The sequence below is a fragment of the Mauremys reevesii genome, linkage group 8 (assembly GCF_016161935.1).
Source record: "Mauremys reevesii isolate NIE-2019 linkage group 8, ASM1616193v1, whole genome shotgun sequence".
Lineage (NCBI taxonomy): Eukaryota > Metazoa > Chordata > Testudines > Geoemydidae > Mauremys > Mauremys reevesii.
In genome coordinates, this window is record NC_052630.1 from 46,350,285 (window position 1) to 46,371,522 (window position 21,238).

At 42.1% G+C, this 21,238-nt stretch overlaps 1 protein-coding gene across 3 annotated transcripts in view; it reads left to right on the forward strand.

Annotated features, from left to right (window-relative positions):
• Positions 1-21,238, forward strand: part of KIFAP3 (kinesin associated protein 3) — a 145,586-nt gene that overhangs the window by 87,205 nt on the left and 37,143 nt on the right. For 2 of the 3 annotated variants that reach the window (XM_039484253.1, XM_039484252.1), the window contains exons 18-19: positions 3,583-3,772; positions 13,772-13,871. In XM_039484253.1, coding sequence (XP_039340187.1) covers positions 3,583-3,772; positions 13,772-13,871 — 290 coding nt within the window. Of the gene's footprint in view, positions 1-3,582; positions 3,773-9,345; positions 10,655-13,771; positions 13,872-21,238 lie in introns of those variants that run through there. The other variant, XM_039484254.1, reaches the window with a different exon arrangement.

Below are 21,238 nucleotides of genomic sequence, written 5' to 3' on the forward strand. Positions count from 1 at the left end.
ATGGCCGGGGGAGAATGCGGGAACTATGGGATAGCTACCCACAGTGCAACGCTCCGGAAATCGACGCTAGCCTCGGTACATGGACGTACACCACCGAATTAATGTGCTTAGTGTGGCCGTGTGCACTCGACTTTATACAATCTATTTTAAAAAAACGGTTTCTGTAAAATCGGAATAATCCTGTAGTGTAGACGTACCCATAGAAAACAGTTGTACAGTGAGGCCACAGATTGCAAATGAGTCTTAAATTATTGGAATAGACTCCGGGGATGCTAAACAGAAAATTGCTTACAAATTAGGGTGCAGCAAAATATGTATTGGTAGTTTTTATCAAAATCTTTTGAACCTCTATTTGTTTTTCAGTAATTAACTTCCTTCTAGTCAATTTTAAACAGGAACACTGAGCAAATATGCCCTATACATTTTTATTATAATCACAAAAATCTCCATTGCAATTGGCATGACTAGCTCCTTGTCAGCAGGTTAATCAAAAGCTATGAAGACTGAACTGTCTTGCTCCTAAACAAGGTTCTTTCCCTTAACCCTCATTGCACCATGTGAAACTTGTACTGCTGCCACCTGTGCTGTACCTGCTGTGGAGAAAGAGAAGAATAATATATGATGTCACACTGCCTAGAGTGATTTATGACCGTGCGTGCCAACCTCAGGGCAAACTCTCAAAAAGCAGGGCAGAGACACTCCCAAACTGGTGGTATGTTTTATAATTAGATTTCACTAACCAGTAACAAATGTGACCCTCCTGGATCACTGTAACAGTCTTACCATGGAGTCCCACACAGTCCCCTTGGGCACTCCAGTCCATCTTGCCACTCAGGCAAGCTGGACTTAGTGATAAATGGTAATTTATACTACAAAATATTCAGGTTGCTTCCAATCCCAGGAGACCAGTCACTTACCCCACTTCAATTTGTACCTTAGATTTCACAGCAAAGACAACACTGGTAGCCAATCCTCTGGTAAACTAATTAAGGATTTATTAACTAGGAAGAAGAAATGAGTGTTTTCAGGTTAAAGCAGGCAACCTATGAGCGCAAATGAGTCTCATTCCAAAAGTTGACAGAGATGTTGTAATCTGTCCATTTTAGGGTTAACCCACGTTGACCCTGGGGATCTTTGCTTTTGTTTCTTAGCTCCAGCCTTTGTAAGAATCCAAATAGCAAAGAGAACCATTTCTTCTTGTGAGCATCTTTATATGGTCTTCCTCCAAAATTCAAACCCAAGTGAAATAAATGAAGGTGGAGGGGCAGCTTCCTTTTATGGATACCCAGCCAGCCAGTTAGCTATAAAATTCCTCTTAGTAGCTGTTCTCCACTTGCTTTACCCGTAAAGGGTTTAACAAGCCCACAGGTAAAAGGAAAGGAGCGGGTACCTGACCAAAAGAGCCAATGGGAGGGCTAGAACTTTTTTAAAATGGGGAAAAAAACTTCCCTTTGTCTGTATGTTGTGGTTCTCCATGGAAAAGGGGAACAGGGCAGCAGTTAGGCTGTGAGAAGCTTTAAGCCAAGTATGAAAAACAGTCAGATCATACCTAGAGATTGCTTATCTGAAACCCCAGATATGTAAGTAAATTAGGGACTGTCTAGGAAGATGCGATTAGGTTTATTTCTGTTTATTTCTTATTGGCTTGTGGACTCCTCTGTGCTTAACCCCAGGTGCTTTTGTTTTGCTTGTAACTTTTAAGCTGAACCTCAAGAGAACTATCTTGATGCTTAATTTTTGTAATTGGTGTATTATTATTTTTTTGGTCTAGCAAAAAGTCTAAGTTCCAGGTGTATTGTTTCTTTTTTTTTTTTTTTTTTTTTACCCTTTTTAAGAACAGGATTGGATTTTTGGTGTCCTAAGAGGTTTGTGCATATGTTGTTTAATTATCTGGGGGGAGAGGTAGATAAGCTGGATGGTAGGGATAGGGTCCAGAGTGACCTAGACAAATTGGAAGATTGGGCCAAAAGATGAGGTCTGATGAGGTTCAACAAGGACAAGTGCAGAGTCCTGCATTTAGGAAGAAAGAATCCTATGCACCGCTACAGGCTGGGGACTGACCGGCTAAGCAGCAGTTCTGCAGAAAAGGACCTGGCAATTACAGTGGATGAGAAGCTGGATATGAGTCAGCAGTGTGCCCTCGTTGCCAAGAAGGCGAACGGCGTATTGGGCTGTATTAGTAGGAGCATTGCCAGCAGATTGAGGGAAGTGATTATTCCCCTCTATTTGACACTGGTGAGGCCACACTTGGAGTATTGCGCCCAGTTTTGGTCCCCCCACTACAGAAGCCAGATGTGGACAAATTGGAGAGAGTCCAGTGGAGGGCAACGAAAATGATTAGGGGACTGGGGCACATGACTTATGAGGAGAGGCTGAGGGAACTGGGGTTATTTAGTCTACAGAAGAGAAGAGTGAGGGGGGATTTGATAGCAGCCTTCAACTACCTGAAGGGGGGTTCCAAAGAGGATGGAGCTAGGCTGTTCTCAGTGGTAGCAGGTGACAGAACAAGAAGTAATGGTCTCAAGTTGCAGTGGGGGTGGTCTAGGTTGGATATTAGGAAACACTATTTCCCTAGCAGAGTGGTGAAGCACTGGAATGGGTAACCTAAGGAGCTGGTGGAATCTCCTTCCTTAGAGGTTTTTAAGGCCCAGCTTGACAAAGCCCTGGCTGGGATGCTTTAGTTGGTGTTGATCCTGCTTTGAGCAGGGGATTGGACTAGATGACCTCCTGAAGTCTCTTCCAACCCTAATATTCTATGATTCTAACAGCTGATTTCCTTTGTTTTCTTTCTCAGCTCTTCCCCACAGGGGGGTGAACGGGCTTGAGGGTACCCCACAGGGAGGAATTTCCAAGTGTTCCTTCCTGGGTCCAAAGGGATTTTTTGCACTTGGGTGGTGGCAGCATCTACCCATCCAAGGTCAGAGAGAAGCTGTAACCTTGGGAGTTTAATACAAGCCTGGAGTGGCCAGTATTAATTTTTTTAATTCTTGCAGAGCCCCCACCTTCTGCACTCGAAGTGCCAGAGTGAGGAATCAGCCTTGACACTATGGGACAAGGGCTCCTGCATGTAACTTCTCCATGGGTGGATGGCGCAATCAACAAAGTTTTTCTACAGTGGCCCATTTAGTCTGGATAGTCCTCCTTGGTGGGTGGGGAGCCCCTCTTCATGCCTAGGTTCACAAGTTCAGAGTAAGCATTTTTACAGTTGTAAAGCTATCTTATAGGATCGGATACAGACATAAAGGTAAGATGAATGCATGCAGCAACGTACAAGCATTTTATAGAGACTAAACATGTTCTTACGAGTCTAACACCTATCTTGAACTATAATAATTAGGTGAGCTGGTCTGGCTTCCAGCTATGAATTTGTCAGCGCTCAGCTGACGCCTACAGACTTGGCAAGAGCTGGCACCTGGTTTGCCAATGCGTCACATGATACTTGCAACATGTTGCTTTATACAGTCAATGCACCATCAAGTTAAACAAAGGACTTCAGTCTCCAAGACTGTCAAGCTTGTATCTTTTACTAGCATAAAGTTCACTCACATTTACCTACAAAAACCTGCTTGGCATTTTTAACAGGAATATGATGAGGAGTGGGCTAAGAAGATCCAGAGTGAGAAATTCCGATGGCACAACTCTCAGTGGCTGGAGATGGTAGAGTCTCGACAGATGGATGAGAGTGAGCAGTACCTGTATGGGGATGACTGCATTGAGCCCTACATCCATGAAGGGGATATTTTAGAAAGACCTGACCTTTATTACAATTCAGGTAAGATGAAAGAATATATTCAGCATGTGTCCACAGCTTCTCCTGTTTTAACATATCTGTACATAGGACCAGATTCTCAGCTGATTGATTGCAGTGTAGCTGTGCTGACTTACACTAGCTGGGTATGGTTCTGTTAGTTCATGTTATGTCATAGTGTGTGTTGTGTTATTGCGGAACGCTGAACAGCACATTCATGATCTGGGAGATCTTTACAGGAACTCTTGAAAATGTAGTGGAGAGTAGGAGAAATAGGCTATCTACTTCACACTAGCTTATTCAGCAGGCTCATACATATGTATGTAAAACTGCCCCAATCTTATAGAACTATAGAAACATAGAACTGGAAGGGATCTCAAGGGGTCATCTAGTCCAGTCCCCTGCACTCAAGGCAGGACTAAGTATTATCTAGACCATCCCTGACAGGTGTTTGTCCAACCTGCTCTTAAAAATCCCCAATGATGGAGATTCCACAACCTCCCTAGGCAATTTATTTCAGTGCTTAACCACCCTGACAGGAAGTTTTTCCTAATGTCCAACCTAAACCGCCCTTGTTGCAATTTAAGCCCATTACTTCTTGTCCTATCCTCAGAGGTTAAGAACAACAATTTTTCTCCCCCCTACTTATAACAACCTTTTATGTACTTGAAAACTGTTATCATATCCCCTCTCAGTCTTCTCTTCTCCAGACTAAATAAACCCAATTTTTTCAGTCTTTCCTCATAGGTCATGTTTTCTAGACCTTTCATCATTTTTCTTGCCCTTCTCTGGACTTTCTCCAATTTGTCCACATCTTTCCTGAAATGTGGCGCCCAGAACTGGACACAACACTGCAGTTAAGGCCTAATCAGCGCAAAGTAGAGCAGAAGAATTACTTCTCATGTCTTGCTTACAATATACTCCTGCTAATACATCCTAGAATGATGTTTGCTTTTTTTTGCAATAGCGTTACACTGTTGACTCATAGTCAGCCTGTGATCCACTCTGACTCCCAGATCCCTTTCTGCAGTACTCCTTCCTAGGCAGTCATTTCCCATTTTGTATGTGTGCAACTCCTTATTCCTTCCTAAGTGGAATACTTTGCATTTGTCCTTTTTGAGTTTCATCCTATTTACTGCAGACCATTTCTCCAGTTTGTCCAGATCATTTTGAATTTTAATCCTATCCTCCAAAGTACTTGCAACCCCTCCCAGCTTGGTATCATCCACATACTTTGTAAGTGTATTCTCTATGCCACTATCGAAATCATTGATGAAGATATTGAACAGAACTGGACCCAGAACCGATCCCTGCGGGACCCCAATCGTTATGCCCTTCCAGCATGACTGTGAGCCACTGATAACTACTCTCTCTGGGAACAATTTTCAAACCAGTTATGCACCCACCTTATAGTAACTCCATCTCGGTTGCATTTCCCTAGTTTGTTTATGAGAAGGTCATGCAAGACAGTATCAAAAGCCTTACTAAAGTCAAGATATACTACATCTACTGCTTCCCCCCCCCATCCACAAGACTTGTTACGCTGTCAAAGAAAGCTATTGGGTTGATTTGACATGATTTGTTCTTCACAAATCCATGGTGACTGTTATTTATCACCTTATTATCTTCTAGGTGTTTGCAAATTGATTGCTTAATTATTTGCTCCATTATCCTTAGGGGGTACAGAAGTTAAGCTGACTGGTCTGTAATTTCCCGGGTTGTCCTTATTTCCCTTTTTATATACGGACACTATATTTGCCCTTTTCCAGTCTTCTGGGATCTCTCCCATCTTCCATGACTTTTCAAAGATAATCACTAATGGCTCAGATATCTCCTCAGTCAACTCCTTGAGTATTCTAGGATGCATTTCATCAGGCCCTGGTGATTTTGAAGACATCTAACTTGTCCAAGTAATTTTTTACTTGTTCTTTCCCTATTTTAGACTCTCTGATCCTACCTCATTTTCACTGACATTAACTATGATGGATGTCCAGTCGCCACCAACCTTCTTGGTGAAAACCAAAACAAAGAAGTCATTAAGCACCTCTGCCATTTCCACATTTTCTGTTATGCCTCTCACCCTCTTATTGTGCCTATAGCTGGTTTGCTTTGCAAATAAAACCAAATAAGTTGTTATCCCTGTTAACCTCCTGGAGCAATGCAGCTATGGGAGTTGAAGCTGGATTCTGTTTTGCTTTGTGTCTCAGTTAAGATCCAACTATGATGTATTTGTTTCTGAGGGTGATGTAAGACTTAGAAAGAACCCATCTGGATGTGCAGATCCCTGCTTTGCTGACAGCCAGAAAAATCATATTTTGACTTCAGGATCTGAAGAAGAGCTCTGTGTAAACTCTAAAGCTTGTTTCCAACAGGAGTTGATCCAATAAAAGATATTACCTCACCCCATCTCATTTGTCTAATATCCTGTGACCAACACAGCTACAACAACACTGGAAATAACTGATTTGATATAAATGTCCTACACAGAGAATATATCCTAGGGATTCCTGTGGTTTCCTTCTCTGAGTAAAACCTTGCTTAAAAGCTATCTTTTTACGCTTTCTGGTTTCCATTTTTTATAATTTTTTTCCTTAAGAAAAAGTATTTTGTCACTTGAAAATTAGAGTGGCTGTGGTCACAAAAAATGATGATGTAAAAGTGGCCTCTTCTTACTCAATAGACCTGGTCCCTATGTGTATGCAGTCAGAGGTTTTAAAGAAAAAATAAGTGCTTTCTCATTTTTACTCATATCAGTAATGCCCAGACAAAAGTTCTGGGAGATTAAATGGACTGTCTTCTGTCTCGCTCATCATTAAAGATTTTGCAGTTGCAGTTTAGTTAGAAACACAGGAATTGCTGGACTGGATCTGACCAGTCCATCCAGTCCAGTGTGCTGTCACCAGTGATGGCTATTGCCAGCTGATTCAGAAGAAGGTGCAAGACACCCTGCAGGAGGCAGTTTTAGAGTAACTTTCCCACAGAAGAAGTTTCTTCCTAACCCTCTTTAGTTAGAGGCTGGCTAACACTCTAAAGCCTGAAGATTTATATCCCTGGAAAAGTTCTTGCAGGGAGGGAATGCCTGTTTATCTTACCTTCTATATAAATGTGCAGTCCTTTGCTGCTGATGCATGAGCTCAGTTTGGGTTTCAGATCACAAGAAGAATTTGCAAGAAGGGTAACAATTTAAAAGATAACCCAAAAACCTTTCTGTTGTAAACTGGATAAATTTTAGCTGAAGTTATTGAGAGAATAAATATTGAAGCCCCCAATGCCAGTTTTATGGTTACTTTCAAAGTATGTCAGCACTATAGTGTGCTGATGTACAGATTTGATGATATATGTTAGCCATAGCAATATTCATGCTTTATAGATATTTTTTTTCCTTTTTGAACACTTTATCTAATTGCACTTAACCTATATGACAAACTCTTTGAGCAATTTGTAGGACAGGGATCGGCAACCTTTGGCATGCAGCCCACCAGGGTAAGCACCCTCCCACTGGCTGTGGTTCACTGCTCCAGGCCAATGAGGGCTGCGGGAAGCGGCCTGGGCCGAGGGATGTGCTGGCCGCCGCTTCCCGTTGCCCCCATTGGCCTGGAGCGGTGAGTGGGAGCCACGATTGGCCAAACCTGCGGACACAGCAGGTAGACAAACCGGCCCGGCCCACCCTGGCTGGCTGCGTGCCAAAGGTTGCCGATCCCTAATAGGATGTTACAAGGATCTCTTATTATAGCAATGCTTTTTGCACTTTCTGAAGTGAAAGCATGCCCATTGTAATCTCCCCTTTCCAGAGTTTTATAATAGACCTTTGCTTGTCTCAGTGGACCATTTCTTTTTGCGGTAATGTGTGTTAGGGACAGTGTGTGACCAGTAACTGAATTTCCTTAAAAAAAATGAGGAGAGGAGGAGGAGAGGAGTCCTTGTGGCACCTTAGAAACTAAAATTTATTTGGGCATAAGCTTTTATGGGCTAGAACCCACTTCATCAGATGCATTAAGTGAAAAATACAGGAGCAGGTATAAATACATGAAAGGGTGGGGGTTGCTTTACCAAGTGTGAGGTCAGTCTAACTTGATAAATCAGTTAACAGCAAGATACCAAGGGAGGAAAAAACTTTTGTAGTGGTAAGAGAGTGACCCATTACAGACAGTTGACAAGAAGGTGTGAGTAACAGTAGGGAGAAATTAGTATTGGGGAAATTAAGTTTAGGTTTTGTAATGACCCAACCGCTCCCAGTCTTTATTCAGGCCTAAGCTGATGGTAACCAGTTTTCAAATTAATTCCAGTTCTGCAGCTTCACATAGAAGTCTGTTTTTGAAGTTTTTTTTGTTGAAGAATTCCACTTTTAGGTCTGTTATTGAGTGACCAGAGAGATTGAAGTGTTCTCCTACTGGTTTTTGAATGTTATGATTCCTGATGTCAGATTTGTGTCCATTTATTCTTTTGAGTAGAGACTGTCCGGTTTGGCCAATGTACATGGCTGAGGGGCATTGCTGGCACATGATGGCATATATCACATTGGTAGATGTGCAGGTGAACGAGCCCCAGATGGTGTGGCTGATGTGGTTAGGTCCTATGATGGTGTCCCTTGAATAGATATGTGGACAGAGTTGACACCGTGGTTTGTAGCAGGGTTTGGTTCCTGGGTTGGTGTTTTTGTTGTGTGGTGTGTAGTTGCTGGTGAGTATTTGCTTCAGATTGGGGGGCTATCTGTAGGCGAGGACTGGCCTGTCTCCCAAGGTCTGTGAGAGTGAGGGATCATCCTGCAGGAGAGGTTGTAGATCCTTGATGCGCTGGAGAGGTTTTAGGTGGGGGCTGTAGGTGATGGCTAGTGCTGTTCTGTTACTTTCTTTGTTGGGCCTGTCTTGTAGTAGGTGACTTCTCGGTACCCTTCTGGCTCTGTCAGTCTGTTTCTTCACTTCACCAGGTGGGTATTGCAGTTTTAAAAATGCTTGATAGAGATTCTGTAGGTGTTTGTCTCTGTTTGAGGGATCGGAGCAAATACGGTTGTATCTTAGAGCTTGGCTGTAGACAGTGGATTATGTGATGTGGTCTGGATGCAAGCTGGAGGCGTGTAGGTAAGTATAGTGGTCAGTAGGTTTCCGGTATAGGGTGACGTAAGGGGACGAGAGCTGAGGAAGCGTTGTTCTAAGTCAGTCATAAAAATGTTGGCATACTGAGGGGCCATGCGGGTACCCATAGCTGTCCCACTGACTTGAAGGTATAAATTGTCCCCAAATCTGAAATAGTTGTGAATGAGGACAATTTCCTGGCTTTCAATCATTCGTGTTACAGATGTAACATTATTTGAACAAAGGTTTTTGTGTTGGAATTGATGTTTGACTGGGGGAGGAGGGGCAGATTTCCAATGATATGTTCTGCAGATGTTTGAGAAGTCTTGGTTTTTTTTAAGGTAGAAGAGTAAGTGATTATATTCAAAATACATATTCACTTTTCAGTTTCCTTCTGGCAAGGGCCACTAAGGGTATGTTCTTGAACTCCGTTAGATTTATATTTTTGAAATGTGGTCAATGTACACACAGTATAACTTTGAAAAAACTATGGATTATTATACCAACTGGAATCTTTTTTTGCAGTTATATAGATTTCCGAAGGACTATTTGTTCATAAGTTCAAAAATCAAAACTTCATTCGGTTGGAACCAGCTTATTTATGAAAGTTCAGTGTGATAGTTTTATGGATTACCTGCTCTCTGGCCAAAGCAAAATAGTCATCTCTTCTCTCAACCAGTAAGAATTCTTCAAATCACAAACAACATGAGTTGTTATTGTGGTGCTGCATCAACACCATCCACATAAAATGACTACACCTACATCAGAATCTAAAGAAGACTCTAAAGTAACTTTCCATGAATTCAGTGTATCCTCAGCTTTGAATGTACACATCCTTAACTTATGTTGAATATATGTAATAACTGATATTGATTAACCTGTAATATCATTCTATTCAGCTGACACTGTGTACTTTTATTTTCCTACAAATTCATGCATTTGTTGTTCATAACTCTGAGCTTTATGGTTTGAATGCTAGTGTGGTTGACTGAAGAAACCTTAAGCAGTGCGTGGTTACTTCAGTATCAAAGTTAAAATGTAATGCTTTTTCCATTGATAAGGATGAAAAAGGTATTTAGATATTTAACAATCCTGGTTTTGAGATAAAAGTTTGACATAAAACTTAATATTTACAATATGAAATTACTTAATTTGCATATTTAAAATTTGAAAATACCTTTAGTGCAAAGATGCTTATGTTCCATCTTATTTTTTGTTTAACAATTCAAATAGAGAGAAAAAGAGACTTAATATAAGTATTAATACAATTAATTAAATCTGTTTTCCTTTGAAATATTTTACTCTATACAGTACATTTGCCTTTTGCCTCCATCTGAACAAGGTGAAAAGATAGGATTATTTATTTGTCAGAATATTTTCTTGTCAGGTTCTATTCTCTCTCATGCTGTACACACATGTATGCAATTAACTGTACACTCTTCCACTGCATTTTACACTTCTAAAAATGCTGTCTGATCACGGCTAGCATTTTTCATTTACAATCTGTTATGTTGTCTTCAATCACTTTCCCATACGCTATTATCTTCTAAATGAATCTCTGTAGCACCTCATCAAATGTCTTGTGGAAATCTAGATGTGTCAGCTCTATTCCTTTTATCATTTGTCGCTACATTATCTTCAAAAAAAAAAAATCAGGTAAATTTGTAATGCAAAGAGATTTGTTTGAATGCCTGAGCCCTGTGTCTGTAAGTAACTTTCCACTGCTTCCTGCTTAGGCAACTTTAGTAGCTTTGAAACCACAGAGGTTAAGCTAAGTGGCCTGTGAGTCCCTGGATCTTATCTCTTTTACTTTAAAGTGGAATGGCATTTGTTACTTCCTAGTCATTAGGAATCTCTCTGTCCTCTGTTAAACTATTAAAGTATCAGTCAAAATGCATCTGTTTCTTCCATGGGTTTTTTTTTTCTTTTATTGGAATGCTTTCTGATCTGTAAGGCTGGGGACTCGCTTTTAAATGCTGCCTCACTCTCATTGTTACTATATATTTTAATAGAGATTGCCTTGTTTTCTCCAGTAAAGCCTGGCACTTCTTGCCAGGTAAAGAGCTGTCCCCTTTTTATTAACTACTAATGTACCAAGAGTGTAAGAATAGCGATAATGATAGACAGTGCTTTCATTTTAACTGAAATAAATCTGGAGCAGTGGAGTGACTCTGGATTTACACTGTGCAGCTTTTTCTTATTGGGTGCGGAGCTTGCCAAACCAATTTGCAGCAGCCTCATCAGCCAGATTTAGAGACCTCAGACCACCATCCAATCTGGTCAGAGGGCAGTCGTCAGTGATGTGTGACACTGTCTTTGGCCATAGCCATATGTGGGATCCTCTTGTTGGCCTCGGGTGTGAAGGCTGGCTGCACTTTGGGCCTGGCCCACTGAGAATTGATTCAGAAGGACCCATGAATGATGTGCAAAAAAACCAGGAGTACTTGTGGCACCTTAAAGACTAACAAATTTATTTAAGCATGAGCTTTCGTGAGCTACAGCTCACTTCTTCGGATGCATCCGAAGAAGTGAGCTGTAGCTCACGAAAGCTCATGCTTAAATAAATTTGTTAGTCTTTAAGGTGCCACAAGTACTCCTGTTTTTTTTGCGGATACAGACTAACACGGCTGCTACTCTGAAATGAATGATGTGGTAAATCAAAGCCAGGTACGTGCATGGTCGGTTCAGTTATAAGAGATTGGTCTGCAGCTGACATCGGAAACCTCTCTTCACACCACATTGACGTTGCAGAGAAATCTGGGCAGCGTAGGTGGGCCCATAGTGGATGCTTTGACAACAAGCACATTCTTGGGTCGTCAAATTGGTCTGTGTATAGCAGTAGGCTTGGGTTTGCCCTGATCTTCTGGCTGTAGCATCCTCATGGCAGATGTACAGAGGAGTGATGTTACTTAACATAGGGAACCATGGTACTGGTGTGGGGTGAATCATCCCAGTTGCAGTGCACATGGTTGAGTGTAGTTGCGTGTCAGCCAACTTGACATGGGATGAATGGGGTCATACCAAAATAAAGTATTCTGCTGCAGAGCAACATAGGGCTAAACTGGATGATTGGAGAGTTTGAAAGTTTGTTCCCCATGAAGTGGCAGCCGGGGTTTTTTAGAATGTTAAGTGTCCTCACCTTAGCTTCAGTTTTCCTCAGATGGTTGAGATATGTGAGAGATCTATCTAGGGTTGCTTTGAGGTAGATTGGGTGGAATTCATGTTTCAGGCAATGTCCATCGAGAAAGAGATTCAGTTCTTGGTCTGCTCTGGCATTGTGAAGATGGAACACACTCAAAAATGTCTTTGATCATACTTGGTTGTAAACACCACTGACTACAGTGTTTGGCCCAAGTCAGAGTTTAGGACATCAAGATCTAGGAATGACCTTGCTTGGATGCCTAAGCAAATGTCATCTGCATATGTGAACATGCAGGACAGGGTGAGCGGAAGGTCATTTGTGAACAGGTTGAAAAGCATCAGTGCCAGTACAGAGTCTTGTGGTAAATTGTTGGTTTCTTTTCCATATGCGAACTCTGTCTCCCATGTGGAAACCTCTGTTGCAGAAAAGATCAACAATGTTGACTACCCATGCTGGGAATGCTCTTGACAATTTGACTAAGAGCCATGTGTTCCACATCATGTCATATGCTGCTGTCAGATCCAGAAATATGGCTCCTGTCTTGAGGTTTTTCTGAAGACAATTTTTGATCAATGTTGTCAAAACAGCACTTGATCTTAGGTGCTCCAACCTTTCCAAATGCCTGCTTGCTCCATGCTGAGCATTGAGTCTGTTTCTGGGGAAGGATGAGATGCTTCAGAACTTTGAATGGCACAGACAATGGAGATATGGGTCGATAACTTGCAACATTGTGTAGCTTTCCCTTAGTTTCAGGAGAGCAATGATTTTTAATATTCGCCATGTCTTCAGAAGTTGCTTTTCGTTGATCACACAGGTGAAGAACTGTGCCAGCCGCTGGTGAGCACAAGCCTTGAAGTGCTTCAAGAACTCTGGTGATATGTTGTCATAGTCAGAGCAGTGCTGCTCTTAATATCACTCAGAATTTTGTCTAACTTCACTACTGTGGCTGTGAACGGCTGTATTGCCAAGTGGCATTTCTCTGATGGAACTGACACTACTCATCATAGACTTGTCTGACATGTTTCTCAATTGGGGATTTTGACACATTCAACAGATGGTGTAACTGAGAGTAAAGCTTAGCCTATAATTTCCTGCTCTCGTCTATAAACGAGGTAAGGCTGTGATTCCTTTAAGGAGTCCTAGTGACTTTATAAACACATGCACCTACTTTTGCCAGTGGTGAATGTAAAAGGAACAAGGAGAAACTGGTAGCTAAGGAACTGTCCATTTCCTAGTGTTCCCCAGGAGCCTGTCATATAAGAATTATTTTTTTATTTAGGCTAGTCTTATGAGGCATTAAACTACAGGGGAGATGGGGAAAATCATGTCATGAAGTTGCCTCCAGGAACAGCCTCAAAAAGAGAGTGGGGAAGGGTAGCGGTTGAGGAATCGAGCCATAGGTTGCCTCGCCATTTTTATTCCACTGACCTGGAAGTTGATGTTTGGCTCTTTATTTACTTCTCCTCTGGTACCACTGCTGTGATGGAATGGGCAGGATTTGGACCTTCTACATCTCTTCCAGTCCTGCTGACAAAGGTGTGAGGGATACAGCTCTGAGCTGTGGCCCATCACAGGAGCTGTGAATTGGGCTGTGACTGGTGAAGTCTGCTTCAGGCCCCGGCAAGTCTCTTGTCTTATTGAGCCAGGAGCTGGCCTTGTTTCTTGCTGCTTGTCATTGATTCCTATACTGACACAGATTGTTGACTGGAGTGTGCCTGGGATAAAGCAGCACTTGCTGTGTGGCCTACTTTTCTGGCACCCCCAACATGCCACTATGTCTCAACCTCTATATTTCTCGTCTCTTCATAGATGGCCTGATAGCACCTGATGGAGCAGTGAGTCCAGATTTCTTCAGTGATTATCATCTCCAAAATGGAGACTTAGTCGGGCAACATCCCTTCTCCAGCAGGTAAAGCTCTCACTTTGGAAAGAATTTATGTAATAAGAAAATTACTAATTCATATTTCTTTTTAATGCTTGATTTACATTTTTTCAACTTGAGTAACTTTTTTTCCGTTCCAAAACATAAGCTTTAATAGGGTTACATTTTAAAAGCATACTTAGGGGAATGATTTACATCAAGAACGCAGGTTTATGGAAATCATAGATCAAAACTTCGTGGTGTGTTGTCACACTGGAGGATCCAGTTTGCCTTTTGAATTATACATTTATTTTAACACATTAATGTACGCATACTATTTCCTGATAGCTTTCCAAAGGCAATAAAAATGGAATAGAAAACTAGAGCACACAACTCATTACATGTTATGACAATTATTCAAACGCTATTCAGGCATCATTGTTTGGAAATGTCTAAGGAGACGCTAGGGGATTTGATTAACTAGCAGAATTGTTTCCAGTATTCTTAAGCTGTTAAAAATAAGTTTCTCAGCTGTCAAGATTGTTTCCTGATTTTACTCAATCTTCCCAGCTAACACTCCGCTTGATTACTGATGTCATATGCTTTGAAAATCTTGTGGATGGGTGAAAGATGTCTGCCTTTGGCTCGACTAGTAGATTCCTGGAGCTATTGGAGACATTTGTTTAAATGGCCCTTCTATTCTGACCTTTTCTCCCATGTCATCTTAGCAGGCTGTTCCAGTTTGGATCTCTGGACTGACTTTGCTCATAAGGTCAAATAAGAAAACTCTCATTTCAGAGAAGATCCTTCCTTGTCCTTCATGGCATCTGTAGGGTTTAGGAAAGGCTTTATTTTATGTGACATGTTATGTGCCAAATTATGACAGATAGGCATGTGTGACAGTGCGCTCCAATAGAAGGATATACGTCATACACTGTATGGTAATCCTATGGAATTCACTTCTACAAGAAGTTATTGAGAGATGCTTTCACCCTTTGTTGACTTTTATTTATTTCTTCCCCCAATAATAACTAATAATTTTAGTAGCTTTATGTAAAGTGTGAACAAATCCCAACATGTAGGGCAGTGGTATAATCTGTTTTGGGTAATTCTGTGATTACTACCTAAAATCATCTGTTGAGAAACAGTTGAGTTGGACTACGTAATTGCTCTCCTTTCCGAAGGAGAACCTCTTAGAAAGCATGTGGATTTTTTCCCCCTTTATACACCTTCCTATCTGAAACCTCACCTGCATGGCTTTTTGACATTGCTCTTTAAGGAGCACTCCAGTTCAGTGCTAGCCTCTTCTGCTTCCTTGCAGATTGACTGGGGGAGGGATTCTCGCCATAGAAATGTCAGCAAGCCCAGCACACACAAGGGTTGACAATTAAATGACTTCCAAAGTTTGGTTTTGCTAAGACTGTTTTGCAAAATCTCTTACGTAGTGGTGACTACTATATATTTTTTAAAAGTGAAAGCACTTGTGATAGACGGTTGTGATTTATTTATTTTAAAATGTATATGTCTATTAAAGCCCATGTGTGATAGAGAAACTGAAGAAAAGAGAAGGCAGGTGCAACCACTGGAGTCTTAGGGTATGTCTATACCACAATCGGGGGGCATGACTGCATGCAGCACATGTAGGCATACCTGACTTGCTTTAATATGGCTAGCTTGGGTACCCGCTGCAGTGAAGCTGTAGTACCCTAGACAAGCCCACCTGGAATTCTGGGTAATTGGGCAGCTAGCCTGCACAGAAGCATGTGCTACTGCTGCTGCTTCACTGCTGTGACACCAAGCTAGCTAGATTAAAGCTAGCTTGGATGTGCTACACAAGTTGAAATCACATCTCTGATTGGAGGGTAGATGTACTCATGGAGTGTGGTTCACAGCCATTCTCAACTTTAACATGGAGGTATGGCCCATGGAGATGACAGGGTGCAATTATCCATCTTGAACATCCGGGATCTAGATGGAATGTCAGAGGGAAACAATTCCCAATGGCTACATGTTCCTATTAAAGATGAGGATGGCTGCCATCTGCGTTGTTTTTGGGAAACTAGAAATAGCCCCATCCTGTCACTTTGCCGATGAAGCCCTTGGTTGAGGCAAGTTTGAGCATCCTTGAGCTACATTAGATTGCTGAACCTTGAATTTCAACCTTCTGTCAAAAATGTACTTTTTTAAGGCTTTGAATCTGATCTCCTTCCAGCTAAAAGGAATGGCAAAATACATCAAACATATTTAAAAATAAAAAGTATTTGTAGAATGGTCTTGTTCATAACCACAATGCATTAAAGTCTGGGGACCCATTTAAATGAAAAGAATAAATACAAATTGCAAAACTTGGTAACAGCCCTTTGTGCAGGGCGCAGGCAAATACGTTCTGATTTTCCAATTAGAATTCTGTTTCTAGGAGTGCTTTTCAATATGATTGTCCCTGGAATTATCCACCTTATAGGGAGACAACCTAATTGGAAACAGCATGTACTGTTACAAATGTTCTGTCCCATTTACAGTACAGAGGGTCAGAATTGTTTTCTAGAATAGACACAAGCTGTTGGACAGAGAATCCCAGTTTTCAGACGTGTCATTATCGTTTTGAACTTCTTGGCACCAGGAGCCAGGATTTCCTGATGCTTAGAGCTAATGTAAAATGCATTAGTGCTTCGAGGCATGAGCAACAGAATTGCCAGTCCCATGAGTTTGGAGATTTCAGCCTCCCCAAATTTTAACTGGTGTTGGAAGGTAAAACCATATTTGCTATAGAGCCTAATTAAAAATAATAGCAGCTAGTCAGGGTTCTTTTCATGTATTATATAGTGTACATTTCATCCATACAATAACATACTTCTGTAGTATTTTTATGCTTGCATTTTAAAATTAACAAGAACCTTATGTTAAGAAAAAAAATTGACACCAGTTCCAGCTTTTAATAAACCAGAGTTTCTTGTTATAAAAATCGTTCATTTTTCTACTAATTATTGAATAGTTTTCATAAACTAATTTAGCAAATAGGATGTGAAAATTGTAACGGTCCAACTTTTCTTTTTTAAATCGTCAGTGTTTAGTTGCTAGGAGAAGGAATGGCCAGCTGCTGAAATGATGCATATTTCCATGTGCTTTGAGTCTGTTTGCATGAAATATATTTTTATTTGTTGTGCTTTCTGACTGGTTTAGATGTTCTAGAATGAATAGGAGGAGTTCAGTTCACTTGATTGGGGGGGGGGGTGCTGAGGGAAGGGTCCAGATCTATCCAAATTAAGACCATCCTGTGAAATCTGAGGCAAGTGACAACATTAAGCTGAAACTGAGTCAATACCACTTGGCTGTGAAGAATCCACATTTTCCTTCTCCTTTCTGTAGTAATATCACGGAGACTCTTAAAACTCTACATATCCTATTACCATGAGGCTGTTATTTCCTACAATTACAGCATGCTGTACAAAAGTGTACAGGACACAAAGACAAAGTCCTTGCCTCAAGGAATTTGTAATCTGCATAAACCATACAAATCAGATACAAAGGGTTCATTTTTCCATGACTTTTCACCTCTAATGAGCACTTGCATGCTTGATAACAGGCCCAATTGGTATCGGTGCCCATGGTGTAATTGCAAAGGAAGGCACTAATAGGGCTTAAGTGAGTTGTGGTAGCCAACAAATACATCTGGCCCAAGGGATTTGGTGGCATCATGGCCAAAGAAATGGACCCACCATGAAATATTCAAAGAGGCACAGCTGGGCTCAAGCTGCCACCTCTGCACCAAAAGTTTCCAGCATATAAGCTGTATCTGATAACTGCATGAGGTGACCCAACCTACACCGGCTGCGCTGTATCAAATCATTAGACCAGCCTTGTTACAGAGAGCAACCAGAGGCAAAGCACCATTCATCTGACAACAGTTTGAGGCTGCAGCACACTCCAGCTGAGGGTCAAGGGCAGCCTCTGCCTCTGGAGTACCATCAATTAATTTTCATCAGTACTACATGAGAAAACACAAGAGGAAACTTGTAAGTCAAAGCAGGGCCCAATGCTGCAGTCACATAGGATGAGCGCAGCCAAAGAAATAGCCACTATAAAACAAGTGACTTCCTCTCAGTACTCAACTTCTGTGGTCTGGGCTCTGTTCCAGGAGACACTGGGGCTGCAGGCCTACAGCTGCTGAGGTTCACTTATTCAAATAGGTCAGTTATTGAGCCAAGAGTTTAACTGGAATCCAAACTGGATTAGATACTTATAGGCACCTGGCCTGTGTCCTAAAGCTTAGGACAGGCATGTCTCATTCTAATGTAAATCCAAGAAATATATATGAATGACAGCCACAGATCCATTAGATTGGATGAAAAATGTTAAGGGCATAAACTGTCGGTCATGAGGTTTCTTATATTTTCTTCTAAAGCATTTGATACTGACCACTGTCACAGACTGGAATACTGGGCTAGGTAGATCAATTCCTATGTCAGAGTATAAAACTCTTTGAAGAGATGCTGTAAATGCTCATAGGCTAAAATTAGATGACCACCTCCGCTGTATTTTGGGTTGGTCACCTGCTGCCCTCTCTGTCTCTGTGTCTCCATCCAGAAGCTTTGGCAAGCAGAATCTTTGTCAATTTCAGTGTCTGTCAGGTTGGCGGAGACAGTGTCAGGACAGCACAGCATCTGTTCACTTGTGTCGTCATTGTAAAGGAACTCTCATTCCACATTAACATGTGGCAGGTCACCCAGGCTAAGAAGTTGGCATCTTAGCAATGCGACAGCCCTGATTATAGGGACCCAATACATTTTCGAAGAGCAGCCTAGAACTAAAGATGGTAGGTTTCAGGTAAGTTAGTTTGAGAACTTGACATCCGGTTGAAAGACCTGTGTTTTCATAGTCATTGAGGTCAAGGCTAGAAGAGACCACCAGATCATCTGACCTCCTGCATACTACAGGCCACTAGCACCACCCAGCCTCCCCCACACCAAGACAACAATCAGAATTGAGTCTAAGGCCAGGTCTACACTACCGTGGTAAATCGATCTAAGCTATGCTACTCGTTATGTGAATAATGTAACTGAAGTCAACATAGCAAGATACACTTATCGCAGTGTCGACCAGGAGACGGTCTGCCAATGACTTAACTTCTCAGGGAGGTGGAGTACAGATATCAATGGGAGAGCACTTTCCCATCGATTTAGCATGTCTTCACTAGACTGCTAAATTGCTGCTGCTGCATCAGTTGCAGCAGTGTCGATTTAGCTCTGTAGTGAAGATGTGCCCTAAGTGTTACACTCCTCAGAAGAGTAAAGTATGGTGAGCCACAGGCAGAGAACAGGAGGAGCCATGGTGCACCAAAGTCAGAGGCCCCTGAAATGGCACGGACTTGATTAAGTAAGAGGTACCCAGATATACAAGCTTTTTTATGGAATTATGTCCTTGTGCATGGTGCATATTTTTAAGAAAAATATTTTTAATATAACACACTAAAATAGTGACAAACCTAGAGATGCTGCATGCACATTTTCCTCCATGCTTTGGTGGGCCAGAATGCAAACATATCTTGGGGATTTGTTTTCCATTCAACTGAAAATACATGGCTGAAGGAGGTTTTTTTAACAGCTTGTATCCAGGTTTTTTCATTTGCTGTGAATAGATTTTTCCTCTTCAAATGCTGGTCCCTATTGTATTCCACTATGGGTTACCCAAGCGCACCATGTGCCTGGAGCCAGAGAATTTGGAAGTAGCATCCATTGGTCCGTGCATACGCCCTGGCTCACCTCCTGTCTCTGACTGAGAGGATAAAGGGTAGGGTGGACTGACCGCCTCTTCAGTTACTTCTAACTGCTGCATGGCCCAGGTCAGAACCTTTCTGTGTCTGTAACTTCAGCTTCATCCCTTAAGATAAGATTTAGATTCCTAAATAGTTTTTAGTATCTTGTACAGTTTATAGTTATAGTATTTTTCATAGATTTTAGTGTTAGATTAATATTTTGGGGGAACACTTTCCCCTCTATCCTGTTTGGGTATTGGACTATGCCCAGGATTCCAGGCTTCAAACTTTGCACTTCCTGCCCTCAATCCTTCTCAGTCAGTGATGACTACCAGCACTGTATGTACTGCCTCGGGAAAGCTCACATTGCAACAAGGTGAGGTGTCTGCTCTTGTTCCCCAGCTGTACCTGAGAAGGGTGGGAACTCTGACTTCAAAAACACCTCATGGAAAAGGTCATGAGGCCTCAATCGGACCTGGCCAGGGAACCCCGCCCCTCCCCACATCGGCCTGATTCAGCAAAGAGCGAGTCTCCTGCTGCTAAGTCCAACTTGTGCCAGAGAATCTACCCCCATAAATCCCCTGGCAGGATCTTCTCGGGAACATAGGAAGCACTCTCAGAGGAATAAGTCTTCCTTGAAATCCACTTCAAAAAAGTCTGATTCAGCTCTGAGCAAGCCCAGCACCTCAGCCCAAGAGGACTTAGGAAGTCCTAAGTCCAAGAGGCTTGACAAAAAAGCCCATATAAACATCGGGCTCCATCAGTGCTGGAACACAACCCGTTGGTACTGTCCTCATTGACACCTCCCAAACTTTGGGATCCATTGTCACTGATGAAGATGGTTCAACACCTATCTGTGGCACCATCTTCAGCAGCACCCTTTCAGGCTCCAATGGTCTGGGCAAAGACATCCCCTCTCACAGCGGTGAGAACTGGGTCCCATGCCACTCCACAGGACATCTTTGCACTCCTGAATCTGGAATCCCCTCGATCAGGTCCATTCCTTTCCAGAAATGTCATAACACCACCTGGGGAATTGACTGCTCGGAGAAGTTTATTGCCTTTTCCTTTCTTGAAATACAGCTTCCTTTCAGCGTCACCGTTGGTACCGCCTCTGGAACAGGAATCAACTTTCTCCTCATCAGAAGACTGAAGCACCCTACATATCCTCTGCCATTCAAAAGACTTGTACCAGCTTGAGACCAGCCTCTGCATTGAGCTTGGAGCTGCTGGCACTCCATGCCATGGGGGACCTCCATATCTCTCTTTAGACACTTCCTACTGGCCATATTAAGGGCCCTGGGACCAGTACCCCCTGCAGAGTCGATCAGGTCTGTTAGAGAGTCACTCAGATTCTCTCTCTCTCTCTCTCTCTCTCCTTCAGAGGAGGAAAAGCAATCAATATGCACCGTATCTGGCAGTTCTGCCGGAACAAACAAAACTGTCATCTTCATCTTTGGACGAAGTGGTAACCCCTATGTCTCCTTCCCTTCTGATGAATTCAGGCAGTTCCAGGATCGTCTTTGTAGAGCTACTGGTGAACTAAGTATTCCTCTTGAAGAGGGGCAAGAATCGCAGCACAAACTCCTTGACATCCTCCACCCAGCTGGATCCAACAAAATAGCACTTCCTGTTAATGAAGCTATAGTAGAGCCAGATAGGA